The 21,470-nt window shown below is 39.3% G+C and overlaps 1 protein-coding gene across 50 annotated transcripts in view; it reads left to right on the top strand.

The window, feature by feature from the left end:
- Positions 1 to 21,470, top strand: part of MAP4K4 (mitogen-activated protein kinase kinase kinase kinase 4) — a 193,650-nt gene that overhangs the window by 145,598 nt on the left and 26,582 nt on the right. For 8 of the 50 annotated variants that reach the window (XM_054678083.2, XM_054678082.2, XM_054678108.1 and 5 more), the window contains 5 exons: positions 639 to 849; positions 12,517 to 12,678; positions 15,554 to 15,640; positions 16,294 to 16,422; positions 20,367 to 20,600. In XM_054678083.2, the coding sequence (XP_054534058.1) occupies positions 639 to 849; positions 12,517 to 12,678; positions 15,554 to 15,640; positions 16,294 to 16,422; positions 20,367 to 20,600 (823 nt within the window). Of the gene's footprint in view, positions 1 to 638; positions 850 to 12,516; positions 12,679 to 15,553; positions 15,641 to 16,200; positions 16,423 to 17,370; positions 17,533 to 20,366; positions 20,601 to 21,470 lie in introns of all 50 variants that reach the window. The other 42 variants (XM_054678099.2, XM_054678110.1, XM_054678095.1 and 39 more) reach the window with 9 other exon arrangements.

Below are 21,470 nucleotides of genomic sequence, written 5' to 3'. Positions count from 1 at the left end.
ATGTAATTGTTTTTGAATAGGAGGAGCACTGTATGACGAAAAAGGCAATTTAAGGAGATACGTTTGCCATGCTGCTCTGGATGCTGTGGCAGTGGAGAAGTAACTCGGTGGGGAGGTCAGCTAGGAAGGGTGTGTTTAATTGATCTGTGCAGTGGCTAATTCGTAGGACCCGCTTGGGCTCAGCTGCTGACCTGGAAATAGGAAAGTGGGAGGGAATTATGACAGGGCTTGGTGGTTGACCAGACGAAGACAAAGGAATGGTGTAAACACTGAAGAGTGGTCTGATGGTTCTGTTTGCTGAAGAAAAAAAAGTGGTTAAAGGACTAGTGAAATCAAAGAAGGTGATTTCAACCTTTCCTTTTACTGAGTTTGAATTGTTATGCGAATCCTAAATAGAAATGTCTTGTCAAGCAAACATCTAGGACAGCATTTTAAGATATTTACTAAATTAATAAAAGAAGATATGGGACTATTGAATTGTAGATATAGTCATTTCTGTGGATGTATTAGTTGTCTCCCTGGAGTCAGAGGAACTCAGAGAATGAATGTAGAAATGGGATAGTATGCTGGTGCTATTGTCTCACTTATAGGACAGTGTGATCGGTGCACACCCCTGAAAGCCCTGCTTTTTCCAACAGTTCCATTGTGAACGTGCCTGGTGAGTCTACTCTTCGTCGAGATTTCCTGAGACTGCAGCAGGAGAACAAGGAACGTTCCGAGGCTCTTCGGAGACAACAGTTACTACAGGAGCAACAGCTCCGGGAGCAGGAAGAATATAAAAGGCAACTGCTGGCAGAGAGACAGAAGCGGATTGAGCAGCAGAAAGAACAGAGGCGACGGCTAGAAGAGGTAGCAAAAGGAAAATGTCCAAGTTGGTCGGTCTTTTCTCTTTCTGCATTTACACTGGTAGTTAGCCACTCAGAGGAATATCCTCTGTAGCTTCCTGGGGTAATACTTATCCCCTGGCACAGCTGTTTACATAACTGGTGAAAGAAAGCTTATGCTTTGGACTGGCAGGCCTTCACATTCCTTGAGGCCTTAGAAATGTTTTCCTTCCTTGTGAAAACTTTAAGGATCTGCCCCACAGTTACTCATCAACATACTGTGTTAGATGCAGAGCAAGTGTCCCAAAGATGGCATCAGACCAGTTTTGTGAAGTCTTTTTGCATTATGGTTTAAGTTGGCTTGCTCAGGATTGACCTGATTGCTTTTCTACTCTCAGCCTCTGGGTCCCAGTTTGTATGTGCATATTTTTCTGAAACTTCAGACTTTTTCACATGAAAGTTTTTTTTTTTTTTCTAAATGCCTTAACCTTAGGTATACTCAAGAGTAGGGGATGCAGATGAGGACAAATGGCTAATGCAGGGCTTAATACCTAGGTGACGGGTTGACAGGTGCAGCAAAACACCATGGCACACGTTTACCTATGTAACAAACCATGTTCTGCAATGTATCCCAGAACTTAAAGTAAAAAAAAAAAAAAAAAAAAAAAGATAAGATTTGGACATAGAGGCGGAAACACGGGAAGAGTGCCGCGTGGCAAGGGAGGCAAGATGGGAATGATGGTCTACAAGTCAAGGAAGGACCAATATTGCCTGCAACCACCTAAGCTAGGAAGAGGCAAAGAAGGACCCTTCCCTAGAGCCTTCACACCTTGATATCAGAGTTCCAGCATCCAGAACTGTCAGAAAATAAATTTTTACTGGTTTAAGCCAAAAATAAAAAATAAAATAAAAAAAAAACCAAACGCACACGCACACACGGTAAGGGATGCAGAAAACAATTTGAACCTGGAAGTTGTAGTGTCCTCTGGTGGAGAAGTACATTTTACACCACCTGCTCATTTAACTCATTAATATTGCTGACATTGGTAATGTGGTTACCTTACAGCTTTCACGTTTTTAATGCACAGAAATATATTATTTCCCTATACAGTCATGGGTCGCTTAATGACGGGGATACATTCTGAGAAATGCATCATTAGGTGATCCGTCATTGTGGGAACATCATAGAGTGTACCTACACAGACCTAGATGGTACAGCCTACTGCGCACCTAGACTATGTGGTGTGGCCTCTTGCTTCCAGGCTACAAACCTGTACAGCATGTTACTGTGCCTTATACTGTAGGCAGTTGTAACACAATGGTAAGTATTTGTATATGTAAACATAGAAAAAGTATGGTAAAAATATGATATTATAATTTTATGGGACCACCATTGTATATGCAGTTCATCATTGACCAAAACATGGCTATTTCACTTGGGGATCAGAGGAGTCTTTTGATTTTCTTTTCTTGACTGGCTTCTGCTGCATACCTCACAGGTCCACATTTCTCATTCATTATCATTTCTGTTTTTATTTAATTCACAGACATTGTTGTTTTACCTTTTTTCCCCCAGAAAAATGGCCCAACAACAGTAAAGTCCTGTATTGATATTATCCAGTGGAATTTAACCTATTAAGTAGCAACACATGCTATTAAATATTATCCTACTAATTTAACAGCACACTTTGGCATGGAATCTTTCATACACTTTGTGTATTTGTAGTCTGGATTCTGAAAACTCTTTATAATTTGCCGCTTGTTTAGAAAAATCAGTGCCTGCTGAACTAAGGAGCCTGCAAATATTCAGCTAGGACTTTTAGAAGAAAACAGGACATACGTTCCCCTGTAGTAGGGACAACTTCGCTGCTTTTATAATGGTTTTTGCAGCTAATTTGCAAATTCCTTGTAGTATTTTTGTTAAGACTTTTTTCAGTGTTCTTTGAACGTAATAAATCTTGAATGAGTTCAGAGATCTGTTCAAGTTGCATATTGACTGTACTTACTATATTAGAATGCTTGAGTTTTGAGACTCTGGCTGTTTCTAGTTGTTTCTTGAAGTGGTGTTTTCCACTATCTTTTTTTGATCCCGGCCTGCACTTTCCTTAAGCAGGTGGCATAGACTACTTTGGTGGTTTATAACTTGAAGTGCCAAGGACCAGATCAAGTTAGCACTCATTTGTAACACAGGCACTGGAAATGTCTTTCAGGCTGTCACTAGTGAGACGAGTATCCATTATCCAGCCTCTGCATGTGGTAGGTGGTGAAGGTGAGCGATGGTAGAAGGTGAAGGTGAGCGATGGCTCACAGGGAAGAGCTGAAATTTTAAAGTCATTTTGTTTTATAAGCTAAGTAGATGCTGGTGAATGTCTGTGAAAACAAGAATTTTGTGCTTGTCATGTTTTAATTAGCCCATTATGGATTTTCAGTGTAAGTTCAAACTCAGGGTCATCTCTTTGAGCTTCTTAATTAGGAAAGATAAAGAAAATGTTGGAATGGGAAAAGTCACATGAGTAGAATTCCACTGGTTTGGATTTTTGGTCAGCTAGCTGCTTGTTACTAGCCTGGGTAATTAAGCTTTATTTACACTCCAGGTCTGAGGAAGGTAATTTGGGAATAGAGTGATCCCGTATTTGGGGGTTTGGTTCTAGGACTTCCCATGGATACCAGAACTGCAGATGCCCAAGCCCCTGATATAAAGTGGCCTACTATTTGCATATAACCTGTGCACTCCCTTCCATATATAGTCATATGTTGCATAACAACGTTTTGATCAACAACTGAGTACATGTATGATGGTGGTCCCATAAGATTATGGTGGAGCTGAAAAATTCCTGTTGCCTAGTGACATCATAGCCATTGTAACGTGTAATGGGTTGTAGCGCAACCTGTTACTCGTGATTGTGGTGATGCTGGTGTAAACTCACGTATTGCACTGCTGGTTGTATAAAAGTATAGCACATACAATTATATACAGTATATGTTACTGGGTTTATGTATTTTTACTATATTATACTTTTTAATCATTATTTTAGAGTGTACTCCTTCTACATATTAAAAACCAAGTTAACTGCAAAAGAGTCTTAGGCAGGTCCTTCAGGAGGATTCCAGAAGAAGGCATTGTGATCATAGGAGATGACAGCTGACAGCTCCATGTGTGTTATTTGCCCTTGAAGACCCTCCAATGGGACAAGATGTAGAGGGAGAAGATAGTGATATTGAGGAACCTGACCTTGTGTAGGCCTAGGCTAATGTGTATGTTTGTGTGTCACTTTTTAACAAAAACATTTTTAAAGCTAAAACATTTTAATTAGGAAAAAGTTTATAGGACAGAAATTTAAAGAAAGAAAATATTTTGTACAGATTTATATGAAGTGTTTGTGTATTAAACTCAAAAGAATAAAATTTAAAAGTTAAAGTAAGAAAAAATTACATTAAGATTAATTTAATATTGAAGAAAGAAAAACATTTTAAAATAAATTTAGTATGGCCTGAATGCACAGTGTTTATGAAGGCTACAGTAGTGTACGCTAATGTTCAAGGTCTTCATATTCACTCACCACTCACTCACTGACTCACCCAGAGCAACCTCCAGCCCCTCAAGCTCTATTCATGGTGAGATAGCATTTGTAATCTTTTATAGCATGTTTTTACTGTACTTTTTTTGTGTTTAGATTCACAACTACTTACCATTGTATTGCAGTTACTTAGCATATTCAGTATAGTACCATGCTGTGCAGGTTTGTAGCCTAGGAGCAATAGGCTACACCATATGGCCTAGGTGTGTAATAGGCTGTACCATCTAGGTTTGTGTGTGCACACTATATGATGTTCATACAATGAAGAAATCACCTAACGACGCATTTCTAGGAACATATCCCTGTTGTTAAGCAACACATGACTGTACTTTATATCATCTCTGGATTACTTAATACCAAGTACAGTGTAAATGCCATGCAAATACCTGTTACACTGTATTATTTAGGGAATAATGACCAAAAAAGTCTGTACAGATGCAGTGCTTTCAAATATTTTTTGACCCAAGGTTGGTCGAATCCATGTGGATGTGGAACCTGTGGGTACAGAGGGCTGACTATTTGAGCCATAATTGGTTCGTAGCCCTTTATTGGCATTAAGGATTTAGACAGAACTGTTTGAGGAACGGAGATTATTTTATGAATAAAGTAAGTAAAGATGGTCAGCCTCACTCATAAGATATTAAAACTGAAAGGAGATAACTGTTATCTATCAGCAGACTGGCAAAACATGATCCAGAAAGTAAAGGCTGTGGGCAAACACAGTGCAGATGCCACAAAACCAGGCCCACTGGGGTTGGGGATTTCTCCTGCTATCCACACACTCCTGTCTCTGCACCCTTTTTGCAGGTGAGGGAGGGTGCTTTTGCCCTTCATAGGTCCTTCATCTTTAAGAAATATGTACACTCCCACCCTCCATCTCCCTTGGTGCTCTCTGATAACTGCTGCTGCTGGTATCGCCCTCCTTTGCTTCTCTGCCTCCTCCTTGTCTCTTGTGTGAACTGGATCTTCTTTGGAAGTCCTTGCAACTCTTTTGGAGTTTGTCTCCCGGTTTTGCTGAAAATGAGGTTTTTGTTTTCTCTTCTTGTTTTGTTTGGATGGTTCCAGGAGGAAAAGGGGAGAATGCTGAGCTCATGCAGCCGAGTTGGTACTGAGAGTCTCAGCATTTCTTCCCTGCCCCTCCCCGCTGCTCTTCATGTGTGTGACTGTGCTCCCTGGGTCCTTCTCTTCTGGGTACACTCATATTTTGTCAGTTTACTCTAAGTGAATTATCCAGATTCAGAAAAGGATAATTTTCTTCCTCCCTCAAAAAGGTGTTTTGTTTTGGAGACAGGGTTTTGCTGTGTCACCCAGGCTGGAGTGCAGTGGTGCAATCTCAGCTCACTGCACCCTCTGCCACCTGGGCTCAAGTGATCCTCCTGGCTCTACCTCTCTAGTAGCTGGGTCTACAGGCATGCACCAGCATACTAGGCTAATTTTTGTATTTTTTGTTTTGTAGAGATGGGGTTTCACCATTGTTGGCCAGGCTTGTTTCTAACTCCTGGGCTCAAGCAATCCACCCGCCTCAGCCTCCCAAAGTGCTGGAATTACAGGCATGAGCCACTGTGCACAGCCAAAAAGTTTTAATACTACTTTTCCTATTTAGAGCATCATCACATCTTTGGCTCATACAAGACTTTGGGTCTAGCTAAATTTTTTTTTGCATTTTGTTCACAAGCCAACCTTTTCTTCCATCTAGTATTTATTTGCTTTTTAGGAAAAATGAAGCTTACTTAATTGTGGTGTCATTTTATCTCAATAGTTTTGTGCTCTTTTTTTTTTTTAAATTGAATCATGATTTGGCATCGTTTATCTGTTCCTCTGTACTTTCATGACACTCACACATTTGGTTAGCATGTTTTCTTTGTTCTTCGTCTAAGTTTAATAAAAATAGTCTGGGCATGATGGCTTACATCTGTAATCCCAGCCACTTTGGGAGGTCGAGATGGGATGCTCACTTAAGCCCAGGAGTTTGAGATCAGCTTGGGAATATAGCAAGACCCCATCTCTATTTAATAAAAAAAAAAGAGTAAAAGAAAATAAAAATATTAAACAAGATGGTGTCCTGGAGAAAACCTGATTAGTTTTCTGCTACTTGTAATTTGAACAGTACTGATAGGATATTCAGGTCTTTCCTGTCTCAGAGTCTTTTAGCTGGTATTTAAAAAAATTTCTTACATCTTTCCTTTCAAAGCCTTTACCCCTGGACTCTCAGTTGTCACTTTGTGATTTTGGAAAGTCTGCTTCCTCAACTAAGGGTAAATGTTAGTGTGAGCACCAGCAGTTTCTTTTGGCCTTTCTTCCACCAAGAGGACACAGAGTAACATTTATTTCTGTCATTCCTACAAAATCCCAAAGGGATTTCTACAAATCTCAAAGTTAAATTTTAGAGGGGCGGTGGAAGTAGAAGACATTGAAAACAAAGGGAAGCAAGAGAAAAAAAACTCTGTGTGAAATGGGATTAGTATTGATATTAAATTGTAACACTAGGAAAACATAAAAGTTTCTCAGTAAAAAATTAATAAACTGTGCCATGCATGCATTATGTGTTTCTTGGTTCCGAAATTTAGAAGGAAGGCAGTGAACTCCTTTATTCTGAAGCACTTTCCAGCAGTTGCTGTGTATTTTAAAGAAATAACAACCATTTTCTCACTCCTCCTTTCCTACAGAAAAGGTCTTTGTTTTGCAAGCCATTAGTATCTAACATTAGGAGTACATGTTAGCACGTGCTACCTTTCTTAAAAAAATAGTTCCAGCTTTAATACACACAGTAATCATAGTGTCCTGGCATGCCAGTGCCCCTACAGCTAAGGCCTTGCTTCCTGTCAAGCTAGCAGCTCAGTTGGTATGCAGAAGGTGGCTGGCTTGCATTTAAGAACTCCTTATAAGTTCTTAAATATTCTCTTGGCATCCCAGTCTGGCGTTTGGTTATATTTGCAGTTAAATTTTGTAGCGAGTTTAATTCCTCATACGTGATTTATTACCTAAAGATGGGGAAGAAACGAGTAGTTCTCCACTGTAGCTTCATCAGAACTTGCAAATAAAAAAACTCAGGGGTTGATGGTATATCTGTGTAGTAACATGACCGCAGAAGTTCTTGGAAATAGCAGAGTCCAAAGAATTAACTAGTTTATCAAAATATGTTAGTTTCCACTGAAGCCAGTAAATCCAGTGGAGTATATTTAACTAGATCTCACTATTACTAGTGTAATTTTATTTAGAAAAGTTTTTAGAATTGTGAGATGAAAGCTTTGCTTTTAAATACCAAACTAGAATAGGAACTTAGATAATTAAAGCTTAGTTGGAAAAGTACATATTTACTTAGGCACGCTTGGGAAAATTTAAGTAATAAAATCTCTGTAGTTTGAGAGATTTGATGATCACGTTAGGACATCACACAGTTTTTCTGTCTGTTTGATTTTATTTTTAAAGAAAGGATAATTTAGGAAAATAAATTACATCAGTTTGTAAAAGCTTCAAAAGATTGTATCATGTTTATCATTCTTAGTTGGGTAAGCCTGAAGAAGCATGTTCATTAAAATTCCCTGGGCTTTGTTATTTGTAATCGTAGGCATAAGGTTAACAGTACAGACCGATGTTATTTTGTTGATGGTGTGTATGTTTCAGTTTTTGATATTTTCTTTTGAAGTTCTAATGCAAGAGGCCAGCTTTTCACATTACCTATTAAGATATTAAGGACTTTCTTAATTTTTTAATGATTCCTCTTAGTGCCCCCAGTTACCTCCAAATTGAGGGCCTATTCTGAATGTAGTGGTTTTTGTGGTTGGTAGTTTAAATTCTTGCTCTCGATCTAGTTTACCACTTCAACTATTAGAATATAATGTGGAAGAGAAGTTGGTAACTGTCCTCTTTTTTTTTTTTTTTTTTTTGCCTTAGCTATGTTCTTAACTATTTGGTCCCACTAACCAGGACTTGCTTAGTGGGATAGTCTTGGGAGATTTACCACTTTCCACATTGTCTTCTACGTTTTTTTAAAGGTATGTGACTCACCTAACCTGCAAGATTTGGAGGAAAGGAGCTGTTTCTAATTCATCTTTGTATATCTGTGGTGCTTAATAAGTATTTCTCAAATAGATGGATTAGTTGTTTGTAGTCTTGTGTGTATCTCTGGAAAGGAAGGGCTCATTCAAATTTAAGCCTATGTGAAAATGAACCCTTGGGCTTGAGAGCTCTAATTTGAGTACCAGAGGTACCTTAGAGTGAGTACCTTAGAGGACCTTATACAATATCTGGAGGCATAAAGGAGGTGGGGTTTTTTTTGTTTTTTTTAGTATGAGGCACTACCCAGAGTAATAATTAAATCTCAAGACTTTGTGCTCTTACTTGGTGATCTTGAAAAGATTGCCTTAGGATTTGATTGGATTTCGTAGGACCTAGAGACCTAAATGGATTCCTGAGTCTGTCATCACTCTAAATGCTAAGCGTTGGGTAAATTCACAGCAGTTTCTGTTAAGATGTCATATGCTAGGTATAAAGGTTAGATTCAAATAAAGTATTGAATTTCTCTTCTGAAGGTAATGTGTGATATTTACTATAGGGGGAAAAAAGGAGATAAGACATGGTTCCTGCTTTCAAGACGTTTGGAGTCTCTTTTGTGTTGATCTAGTAACCAAAGGTATAGTAGTATCACCTGAAATTAAAAAAGAAAAAGCCTCTCAGAAGGTTTCAGTTGAAGTTGAACTTTTTATATAGCGTATCCTGTTTGTAAGATGTTGTTTGCTTGCTATTTTTTCTTTGATAGTGTATTTTGAATTAAATTTATACGTTTTTATTAATTGAATAAAATGTAATTATGTTGACATTATATGTACATATTTACAGAGAGAGTATGCACACGTATGAACATGCACAGTTAGACTACCCTGTCTTGTGCAGCTTGTGTACTGAGCATCCCCTGCCCCCAGCAGGTGCAGATATATGCTACCTGGGAAAAGTGAACAACAGAGACAGGGGAAAAAACTGAGTATGTGGTGAAAGATGAACTAAAACAAGGGCATTAAGTGAAAATGTAAATACTAATCAGTGTGACTGCAAGCATGCTCACCTCACTCAGCTCCCAAAATGGTGGCAGACACACTTATTACAAATGCTGTATCTTTTTCATACACCCTTTCCTCAACCCCGTAGGATATTGGAAGGATTCCCAGAATATTGTGACAATTTCTCTCTGGAGATAACTGATCAGCCCAAAGGAAATAAGGCCCCAAGTGAAATGATCAGGGTGAATCATAATCACTTTACTCTGTTGCTAAGTAGTTGCCAGGTGCTGTTTGTCTATACAGTCCTTATAGTTTGCATTTTAGAATCTTAAATGTAAATGGACAGCCAAGATTACCAGACACTGAGAAAAATCTCTACCATGAAAGATTTTGGAAACAAATAGGAAAAAGAACTCGAAGGATATAGAGACAGTGGGGGAACAGAGCAAAGCATCTCCTACATATATACATATACACACGAACAGACACAAGAGCTTATCCTTGGAAAGAGAAGATACTGTATTTATGGAACAAGAATACTCAGAAATTAAGAAGGAATTTTTGAGTTTTTTTTTTTGTTTTTTTTTAATGAACACTCCCAGACAGTGGGGAAGAAAAGACAAGTTGGTGGATAATAGGACACAAGGAAAACTTACAGAATCAATCCAGGATGTCCAACTTCTATTTAATAGATGTTCTAGGAAGTGAATACTACAGAAAGAACATACAGGAATAATTTAAGCAAAATTTCTGGAACTAAGAAGTACGAGTTTCTGGATTGAAAGCCTCGCTGAATACCCAGCACATGAATGAAAAAGGGCTCACACAAAGGCACATACATTATCGTGTATGTGCACATACATACATATATACATACATCATCATCTTTAGAATATTGAGGATGAAAAGAGGATCCTAGAAGCTGAAGTTGGGAGCAGGTAGAAGAGTGTGGAATGGGTCCTGTACTAAGTATCAAGAATCTGAATGGTCTCAGAATCTCTAGGAGCAACATCAGAAACTAGAAGGTGACATAGCACTGCCTTCAAAACTCGGAGGGAATGTTAATTTTCTTCAGCGGAAATTGTGTGTAACATGTTAGGGTAAATAACAGTTTTGCAAAGTTCCCAGAGATTTTTTTGTTTGATTTTGTTTCGTTTTGCCTCTTCTTCTCTCTTCCTCAAGAAGCTGCTGGAGGATGTGTTCCAGCAAAGTAAGAAAGAAGATGACAAGGATTCCCGGGAAGTTTGTGGACAGAAATATAGGATGACTGGAAAACAGTCAGTCTCCAAAAATAAAGAAAGAATACCTGATTTCTTCAACCGTGTTGAAAGGAGTGTTATGGTAGTTTAGCAAGAGACTTTATAGATTATTTGTGATAGGTCCATAGAAACCCAGTGGAACAAACAAAAAGTGAGATGAGTAATAACACCTTGATAAATAAAGATGGCATAGCCATTAAAGTTGTAGTTTTTAGATACTAGAGCAGGAGCATCATTCATTTTATGACCCCATCTCCACCCATGGGAAGCTGATGAGTTTTGTGTATTGAATTCAAAGAGCAGAGAATGGGGGAAAAGGAGATTCCCCCATTGAAAACCTAGATAATGAGAGAGGCGGAACCAAAAGCAGACTCAGAACTTCACTGAGAATAATGGGGGTATAGTAGTCAGGTGAGAGAGACTGGACTACCAAATCATCGTTGCTATCCAGTTATTCCAGATGAAAGATACTACTTTACATTTCTTAGGGCATCAGTTTTAAGTGTTGGCTTTCAGATTAAATACTAGTTGAGAGTGGTGGGAAGACCCAGAAGGAATACTTAAACTATAATAAATATGTACTTTGTGTATCCATTATAAATATGTCTAATATCCCTGATAGCTTTACCCTAAGCTTTCTTGTTTAATGGTTGATTTTAGTGTCACAAATAAAGTTTGTGTTAATATTATTGGCTCTCTGTGTCTGGGAAATGTGATGGCTGTACATCCTCTAGAGTTGTTGCTACCCAGTAGCCACTAGCCACATTTGGCCATTTAAATTAAAATTAACTTCAGTGCAACAAAATTAAAAACTTAGTTTTTCATTCATGCTAGCTATATTTCAGGTGCTCATTAGCAACACGTGACTAGTGACTACGGAGCAGTGCAGAGACAGAACATTTTTATTATCCCAGAGAGTCCAGAGTCTAGCTTGTGCTTTACTGGCAGACAGCCTTGAGCTAGAAGAGTGAGTTGTCATCACGTGCCTGGCATGTCATCTTGCTCTGTTCTGTAGGGTTACATAGAACAGTCTGGATTTAGAAAGGCTGAGTGAGTCTGGTGATTCAGTAGCACCTTTTACACCTGTTGATGGGATGCAGGGTAGAGGGTGGTTAAGAGTATGTATGGGCCGTAGAGGCAGAGCAGCTCTTCCAGCTGGGGGCTTGCTGGCTGTGTGACTTTGGGCAAGTCACTTACCTTTTCTGAACCTGCTTTCGCATCTGTAAAGCAGGGATGAAATAATGACTTCCTTGGGTTGTTAGGAGAATTATATTAGGTAAAGTAAGTGGAATAGAAATATCAAATACTTAGCATAGTGCCAGGCACATAGTAGTAAGCATTTGCTCAGTAGCAGTTTCTGAAATACTTATATTAATAATAATGGTCCTGGTTATTCTTGTTGATGTCAGTTCCTCTTTTCCTGATGTGCGCTTCTTTTTTTCCTTTTTTAAATTCTTTGTCTTTCTTTGCTGTATTTCTATTTCCCTTTATTTCTTTCTCTTAATGTATTTTGCTTCTGACTTAAGGGTCCTGCATAACCCTGTTAATGATATCCACGAATAAAGAATTTTCTGTCCTCTAATTGCTGTGGTGCAGTGAGCAGTGGGGAATAATTGTTATCAAAATGAAACTAAACCCTATAAGGATTCACAGAGTCACAATACTTTTGACCAACATTCATGAAGAAGCCCTTACTTATGGGTCCGAGGGGCAGTGTGGAAATAATTGGCCAGTAGATATGGGGCCCATGAACCTCACCTCATTAGTGTCCACCTGGGACTGACTGATCAGCACACTATAACGTCATGGGAAAGATGGCGGGAAGATCCCTGGTAATTATACATTTTTACTTACATAGCAACAAAGGAGAGAGCGTGAAGCTAGAAGGCAGCAGGAACGTGAACAGCGAAGGAGAGAACAAGAAGAAAAGAGGCGTCTAGAGGAGTTGGAGAGAAGGCGCAAAGAAGAAGAGGAGAGGAGACGGGCAGAAGAAGAAAAGAGGAGAGTTGAAAGAGAACAGGTTAGTTCACAGATAACATAGCAGGCATACACTTGTGAAGTTTGTTACTTTGCAGAGCTGGGGGATTTTTAGAAAGTATACACACATGTGATGCATACACACATGTACACACATACACATATACTTAGAACTTCAGATGTATGAACGTGGTGACACACAGTTGGAATGACACCAATAAATTCAGTCTCTTGTCTTAAAAAGGGTTTATAAATCATTAACACTTTAGGAATCTGTTGAAACCAGTTAAGTGGTCTCTAAATAGTATAATACCTGAAAGATGTCTGCATGTATCTTCTCAGGCTTGGCTTAAATGCTGTAGACCCCAAATATATGGGTGATAATTAACTTTTTTTAAAAAAAAATGAAATTAAAAACCAACAGTAAGAGATTTCTTAGGAGAAATATTTGAATATCCAGTGGCTAAGTGAATATTGTAATATATATCAGCATGTAATTCTGTATATACACGGTGCATTAAAAAAACTAACATTGATGAGTTCAACCAAAAAAGATCAGGTTTTAATAATATTTGCAGCATTTTATTAATGTCAGGTATGATTTTATTTAGAATTCTTTTTTTGTTTCCTGAACCACCTGTACAAACACAATTTGCCCTTAGCCCCTTTGCCTTTCTTGTCTTTGAATTGATCTCTTTGTTATGAGCTTGGAATAAAGAAAAAAATGATATGTGAGGACCAATTTAAATAGCACTTGGTATCTGTATTTTAAACTTATAAACCATGGTGTTAACTTTCAAATGTGACTGTTCAGCTGCCGTCCTTTATGCTTATCATGTGTCTTGGGCTTTCTAAGCCTTGGGTCTGCGTGCTCCTCGGTGTTTTCCCAGGAATTTCAGTGACGCTTTTTATGTTACCTAATTGACATTGTCAACCATTTAACTGTGTAGCGCGTGTGCTTTAACATTCCACTTATGTTTATACCTGGGGTCTGCAAAGAGGAAAACATTCAAGCTTTTAAGAATTAAATCACCTAGAAATAATGATTACAGTTCGATCGTGAGAGGAGGGTGTGATGGTAGCAATTCATCTTTAATGCTCTAGTGGCAGTCATTAAATTTTGTGAATAGCAAGTATTTGGCACCACTTTAAAAAAAAAATTCTAAAATCGGTTTTATTCTGTTTTTCCCTATTCTATTGTGAAATAGTAATTCCCATGTTAACAGTGCTGTAGGACGCATTTCATTTCAGCATAAGTGTGTATGTTTGTGTAGATGCGTGTTGTATATTGTTTGTTCATTGACTATGTGTTAGGACCTTTGTGGTTTGGAGAGGACATGATTTTTCCAGCTGTCCCTGTGTTGAGGGCAGAAAACAAATGAGTGTACTGACTTGATCTTTCAAGTTAAGATTTAATTCTGTTTTGTTCAAAAAAGAAAATGAGTTGAAAGTCAGGTTCCTTTGCTCCGTCACAGTTGGGTTAAGGCCACAAGCCCCTTGCTAGGGTAGGTATTGCTGTAGCATGTACCATGGAGGGTCAGGCATAGACACAAGAGACGTAGATCCCAGGTCAGAACCAGATATGTTTGTCAGTAGCCTTCTGAGTAAGTCCGCCCCACCCCCCCCCCGCCCACACCCCCCCCCCCCCCCCCCCGTTGGCTTTTTTGGCTCAGTTTTCTTTGTAAAGTAAGGATTTCTAAGGATTTTTATATGCTGTAATTTCAATATTCTCCCAGAGATACTGGTTAACTAAAACTTCTGTTCAGCCCATATTGATGGCTATTTTTGTTTCAAGGTGTGCACCATGACACAAGGGGATGGTCAGCAGTAGACACTCTAAAAAGGGAATCTGAATTTCAGCATAAAATGTCTCCTCGTAGTCCTTCTTAGTCTATTCCTCTTCTAGAGTTTTTTTCCCTGTCCAAAAAAAGGAAGCCTCTTTGGCTTGTAAAATGTTTTATGCATTTCAAGGTTATTTCATATCAATCTCATGTCTGAACCTTACAAAAATTCCTGAGGGTTGGGAGAGGAGATTTTGGATGCTCATTTCTCAAATGAGGAGACTGAGAAAAGGGGAGCTTTAGAGCATGCTAGAGATCATAGAGCCAGTCCTCAGTGGAACAGGGACTGAGGCCTCCTGGTATCCCTGTCCTTTATAATACGCATGCAGCTTTGAAGTAGGGTTTTACCCCTCTCCATAACATATTTGGGATGTGTTTACTTGTTTTCATTGTTATAATGACTAATCATTCTCTTCTCATTGAAAAGAAAAACCACCCCATCCTCACCTCCTGCTGTCTTTCTCTCCCCTTGTCCTTGTCTGTCTCGGTCTGTCACACACACACAAACTCATCATGGAGCCTGGGTCTGTTCATTTGAGGAGAGTTGCCCAAGTCTGGAATGTAGTCATTCCAGGTGCCTTTGGAATTGTTAGTGAAAGCATGAATCATGTTTGTTGTATTTTATTATTAAGCAGGTTTTGGTTTTAGGTTTCAAAAATTGGTGATCCGTGCTTGTTACAAATAATGACTAATAAGCAGATGTTTACTAATCAGAACCCTCTGATACTTTTTAATTAAAATCTTGATTTCTCTGGGGTTTACCAACCTTCAGAGGAATGGCATACTCTTTTAAAATTCTGCATTTGTATACAACAGCTGTGTTGTAACAGAAGTACTCTTAGATCCCTTCATGTATATTATGGGAATGCATATCATCATTTGTTAGACTCCTTAGGTCTTACTGGCCAATTTGAAGTTCTTGGAGAAATCTTTAGCAATAGATTTTCTTCAGGTATTTACCACTAAGTGAATTGTCACTAAAGGTGATTGGAGCAAATGGTTCTTGGTGCTCCATTCAGGTGGTTCTGATGCTTTTCTTTGGGATAAATTGATTGCTGGGTGATTTCTGTGTGACAGGAGTATATCAGGCGACAGCTAGAAGAGGAGCAGCGGCACTTGGAAGTCCTTCAGCAGCAGCTGCTCCAGGAGCAGGCCATGTTACTGGTAAACCCCGCCTCTGTTTCATTCTGTAGCATCAGGGCTCCTTCATCCATCCCCAAAGTTGAGCAAGCTGTGGTGGTCACCAGACCATTTTGGTTTTGCTGTGGGCAGCCAGGCTGAAATAGTGATGCCCATTTTGTGGTCCTATTGCTAGCACATTGCAACATGGTCTTTATTTATTTATATCTCTTTAATAAGTTAATTGTTCTTGTTTGATAGACCAACAAGATTTTGAACAGAACTTGGCAGTCAGTGAACACACTAGAATGCTGAGGGCAGTAGGTTGAAAGCACATGCCACAGGATTTTTACCTGGTATCTATACCACTAAAACTCACATTTAATTGAGTTATCTCTTACTCTGTCCAACAATAGTTATGGTTAGCAACAGCTGTGAGATTTTTCCACAGGTAATGTGCTATTTAAAATCCCAGCCATTTTGCTTTCTTACAAAACACAGAGGGAAAATGTATGGTCACTTTTTTAAAAAAGCCGAACAAATCCAGAGAAGAGGCGAGCTCTCCAGTGTCCCATAGATTTAGTGTTATCCTCTCCCTCTCCAAGGAGTGCCGATGGCGGGAGATGGAGGAGCACCGGCAGGCAGAGAGGCTCCAGAGGCAGTTGCAACAAGAACAAGCATATCTCCTGTCTCTACAGCATGACCATAGGAGGCCGCACCCGCAGCACTCGCAGCAGCCGCCACCACCGCAGCAGGAAAGGAGCAAGCCAAGCTTCCATGCTCCCGAGCCCAAAGCCCACTACGAGCCTGCTGACCGAGCGCGAGAGGTATCCTCTTTCCTTTGTCACTTAGACATTGCCCTGGAAAGTCGTATAACGACTCTTCAGAACTGTGTCATATGAGTTCTAGAACGGGCCATAGAGGTTAGCTAATTATCTGGTTTCTTCATTTTCTAACTAGGAAATTGAATTTCAGAGGAGTGGAGGGCCTTGCCCAAGGTTTCATATCCAGTCAGTGCTTTTTCCATAAAGGACCAGAGTGCCTCAGTTAACATATCCCAGAAGAACTTGAAACTGAACTAAACAAAAAGATTACATGACACAGTCACTCTTAAAAATGTGGATGAGGGAAAGAGTGGTCTGATGAACTATTCTGCCAAGCTAGTATAAAGCTAAAGTGTGCCTGTGGCTCAACTTTCTGACTTTGCAGATGTCAAGATGCCCTGCTAGATTGGTGCGTTAGGGTTACCCAGAGCCTCAGAGTAGGCTGCGGCAGGGACTGCTTGGGGGTGCAAGATGGGCGACAGGTGTGCCTCCAGAGGTGTTGAATCCCGGCCCACAGGTGGCAGCAGCCTTCTATTGTGTCTGCCCTCACAGGCAATAGATTCTAGAAACAAGTGTTCTGTTTGTTCTGGAGTGCTTTTATATTTGGTGGAGTGAAATGCATTCCGGATTTCTGATGATAGTTTTTTAGTCTGTTGGTTTAGTTGCTTGTGACAGATTAATTTTTTTCTACTTTATCATCATATACAGTCTTAGAATTCTGAGCTTAGAGACTGCCTTGCTAATTTTTATCTTCATAAATATTTTCTTTTTCCTGAATCTAATCCTAGCACTGCTTTATGTACCTTCTTTTTTCCAGCTACCCCTCTCTTTTCTGGTAGCAGAAGAAAACAGAAAACTTACCTTTAGATTTCTTCCACTTTTAGACTTTCTTTGATATTTCTGCTTTTCCCCTACTAACACTGAGTTATGTCTTCTAATTCTCTGATGCAGGTGGAAGATAGATTTAGGAAAACTAACCACAGCTCCCCTGAAGCCCAGTCTAAGCAGACAGGCAGAGTATTGGAGCCACCAGTGCCTTCCCGATCAGAGTCTTTTTCCAATGGCAACTCCGAGTCTGTGCATCCCGCCCTGCAGAGACCAGCGGAGCCACAGGTAGCGACAGCTAGCTTTGCTGTGGTTGAGGAGACTCATGCAACGGCTCGCTGAGCCGCAGGCCTGCTGTAATATCACAGTTTAGTTTGTCACCACACTGAAAAAGAGGAGAGATTAGCAGGAGTGAGTTTAGACTAAAAGAAGGCATAGACTCAGTTGATAGGGAAATACCTTTTTCTTTCTTTTTGAGATTTCTGTGTACTCATTAAGAGTATCTAGAGTGAGTGATTTCTTATAACTTTTTGCCTTGCCTAACTCAGGTGTTAAGTGCCTCCTTTTTCTGATACAAAGATCTTTTAGTTTAGTTTTTAGAGAACTGGGATTATAAATACATAGAGGGAGAGCCAGAAATTTTCTTTGAAGTATTTTAAAAGTAAGTGCTTTACTGTGTGAGCCCTGGGTCTTGGCCAGTCCTATGAATGGGCCTTAGATGATGCCCCTGAAATTGCATGCAAAATGTCTTTATTTGCTCAAATGTGTATTTTTTGTGGGGGTGGGGGGAATGACCTTTTATCAGATTCTCACAGGGTTCAAGATCCAAAAAAGTTTAGATCTAGTGGGTTAGGTGTGGATTTCTCTGAAATAGGCCAGGGAAAAGGCTGTGACCTCTCCTTGGGTCTGCTGCAGCATTCTAGCCTTGGCTAGGTGAGGGGAACTGTTGGGCTGATGCTGTATGGCTGGAGCAGAACCCACAGTGCTATCCATAGAGGAGAACAGGCAACGAAGATCATGGCTAAAGATCTTAGAGGTCCTTAAAATGCCGATTCCTAATCTCTTGCTGAAAATTACTGACTTTTAGATATTTTCCCACTTGCCACTCTGTAATCCAGAATATTAGGAACAAGTTCTTAAACTCGAGTTTACTTTTCACTGGTGTTTGCATGTGTGGGGGACAAAAGTTTATGTTCTTGTGGCAGGAAACTGTGGGATCTGCAGCATGGAGGAGTTAAAAAAAAAAAAAAAAAAGGGCTGGGGCACAGTGGCACGTGCCTGAAATCCCAGCACTTTGGGAGGCCGAGGCAGGCAGATCACCTGAGGTCAGGAGTTCGAGACCAGCCTGGCCAACCTGGCAAAACCCCATTTCTGCTAAAAATATAAAAATCAGCCGGGCGTGGTGGCAGGCACCTGTAATCCCAGCTACTCAGGAGGCTGAGGCAGCAGAATAACTTGAACCCAGGAGTGGAGGTTGCAGCTTGCAGTGAGCTGAGATAGTGCTACTGCATGCCAGCCTGAGTGACAGAGTGAGACTCCATCTTAAAAAAAAAAAAAAAAAAAAAGGAACAGCTAGGACTGAGGCCAGGGCTGTGTGAGGGTGAGTGGGTATTTCCATGGGACCAGCAGTTTTTTGAGTCCCAGGAGAGCTAGCAGATGGGTAGCTCCAGAGAGGAGAGGATAGAAAGGAAAGAGGAAAGCAGGAGAGGGTAAATGGACACAATTAAAAGAGGATGAGAAGAGAGACTACTAGAATAGGTCTGAGGACTCGTGTTCTTTAGCAACTTTGCACTGCTTGATGATTAAAAGTTTTCACACTGCAAGTTAAACTTCACATAAATGGACAATCTTTATTTGGCCACTAATAATTTAGAAAATAGGAGTTTCTGAATTATCTAATTTTTGCATTTGTTATGAATTTGTGTAGTAACTAGAAAGAGTCTCCCATTTCCTCCTCCTGTTCATTCTTTGGGGGAAACTTTTCTCGTGTAGGACTCTATTTTAAAACTCATTTTTGATTATAATTTCAGGTAATACTTTGAATTACATGCTTTATCTATGAAAATCTTAAACATTTTAGAAGTCTAGGATTATACCAATATCTGGTATTATACAAATCTCACCTGTATATTGTAGAAATCATACAACAGAACTAATTTCACATCTTGTATTTGGAAAGGTTGAACAAATTGATTCAGTGTTTTCAGTTTCTGTCAAGTACATTGATGTAATAGATATGTAGCTATCATTTTTTCAGTTGCCATATTGAACAATCATTTTGGAACAGTAAAACATAATTTAATGAAAATATTTTATGGATTTTTTTCAGAGATCATTTTCCCAATTTAGAAGCAACCAGATAAACTCAGTTGACAAGTAATTGTCATATTTTTGTAATTTCCCAAGTGGAAGGAATACCCCAACAATAGTCAATTCAGGGAATCCATGGTACTGAATATTTTTAAAGAAATCAGAATTCTTTATTTTCATCACTAATATGAAAGTATATGGAGATACCTGGGTTATGGGTGTTTGTAGACTTGGGAAAAATAAGAAAAATTGTTGGTATATTTGAAAAATTAGCTGTTCTTGAGATATTACAGTCTCAAAACGTGGGGTTTGTCTTTGCTTGTTGAACGTGCCATTTTGTTACTCGGTCTGGTGTAAAATCTGACACTGCAGGTAATGTGAGGATGGCTAGGTAGGTTTGCACATTTGGCAGTGCGCTTTATCTTACAATTTTTCTGCCTCTCTCTGCGTTTCCAGTCTCTGCTTTGACATGGATGTGCATGCAACACATCGTAACCCCTTTGGGCTCTGAGAGCCTCTTTGTGGGGAAAAATAAAATAAAAATCTTCACATTAACTGCTATCTGTAATGTTTGTCTGGATATTAAAAAGAGTTTTCCTTGTAAATGTACATTTGTTCTTTTCTACATACTGTGTTCCCAGACCACTTCTTCACTTTGAAGTGTAACTGTTTCACTGCGTGGCTGACCTAACACTGTACCACCCCGGTGTGTATTCCGCCTCTGCCAGTTCCTGCTTTGGATTTGGTATTGACCAGAAAAGCCAGTTTTATGCAGAACGCATTGAATGTTTTGTGTTTTGTTTTCTTGTAAGGTACAGTGGTCCCACCTGGCATCTCTCAAGAACAATGTTTCCCCTGTCTCGCGATCCCATTCCTTCAGTGACCCTTCTCCTCCCAAATTTGCACACCACCATCTTCGTTCTCAGGACCCATGTCCACCTTCCCGCAGTGAGGTGCTCAGTCAAAGCTCTGACTCTAAGTCAGAGGCGCCTGACCCTACCCAAAAGGCTTGGTCTAGATCAGACAGTGACGAGGTGCCTCCAAGGGTAAGGAGCAGAAAGACAGATGTGTGCTGCTTTTTTCCTTTTTGTTATTTTTTTTTAAAGATTATTTATTTTAATTATGGGTATGCAACTTTACCAAATTTAAAGGGGCATTGAAATTTCAAAGGGACTTTTTAATGGTGAGGATAAAGTTCCATAGTTAGGCAATTTTATTTAGCCAGTGGCCAGTTAGCATTTTATTTTTGTTAACCCTAAATAAGGTAGCAAAATGATGTAAGAGTAAGTCTACAAAGAATAGGCCTCTTAAACAAATTCATAATCTGTTTTCGCAGTTTTTTATATGTTTATACAGAAGCTATGCAGTTTTGCAATATTAATGTCAAAAATTTTAGAAAAAGTCCTATAAGAAAAATTTTATTTTCTTTTTAAATGTAGGGGATTTTGTTTTGTTTTTGTGTTTACATAATAGTGAAATTAAACAAAGGAGCCCATGTCAATTTATTTTTCCTCATTTGGAATTTGCTTCCTCTGAATATTTTCTTGCTTCCTGCCAGTCTTTGCTTCCTGCTGATCCATTTATAGACCATTGTTTGGTTTCTTTGAGCTTATTTTCCTGATTCTCACATTATCTCAGCAAATGCTTTGTATGTCCCTGCTACCAAGCTTCAGTCCAAACATCATTTAAATGTTACAGGAGCATAGAAAGCCTGTTTGTACTGGCTTCTTGGATGCTTGTGACTAAATTTTCTCTCCGATTGTATCAGTGTAGGACCAGGGAAGGAGTTGGGGTGGGGAGTGGAGGTGATAGGAAGGACTGCTTTTAAATATTAGGACTGCTTTAAAAATATATTTTGGTAGGGAAGTATTTTTTTTCCTTCTCATGTTTTCAATAATTTAATTGCCATATTTTCT

This window comes from Pan troglodytes, chromosome 12 (assembly GCF_028858775.2).
Source record: "Pan troglodytes isolate AG18354 chromosome 12, NHGRI_mPanTro3-v2.0_pri, whole genome shotgun sequence".
Lineage (NCBI taxonomy): Eukaryota > Metazoa > Chordata > Mammalia > Primates > Hominidae > Pan > Pan troglodytes.
This window is presented reverse-complemented; position numbering and strand designations above follow the sequence as displayed.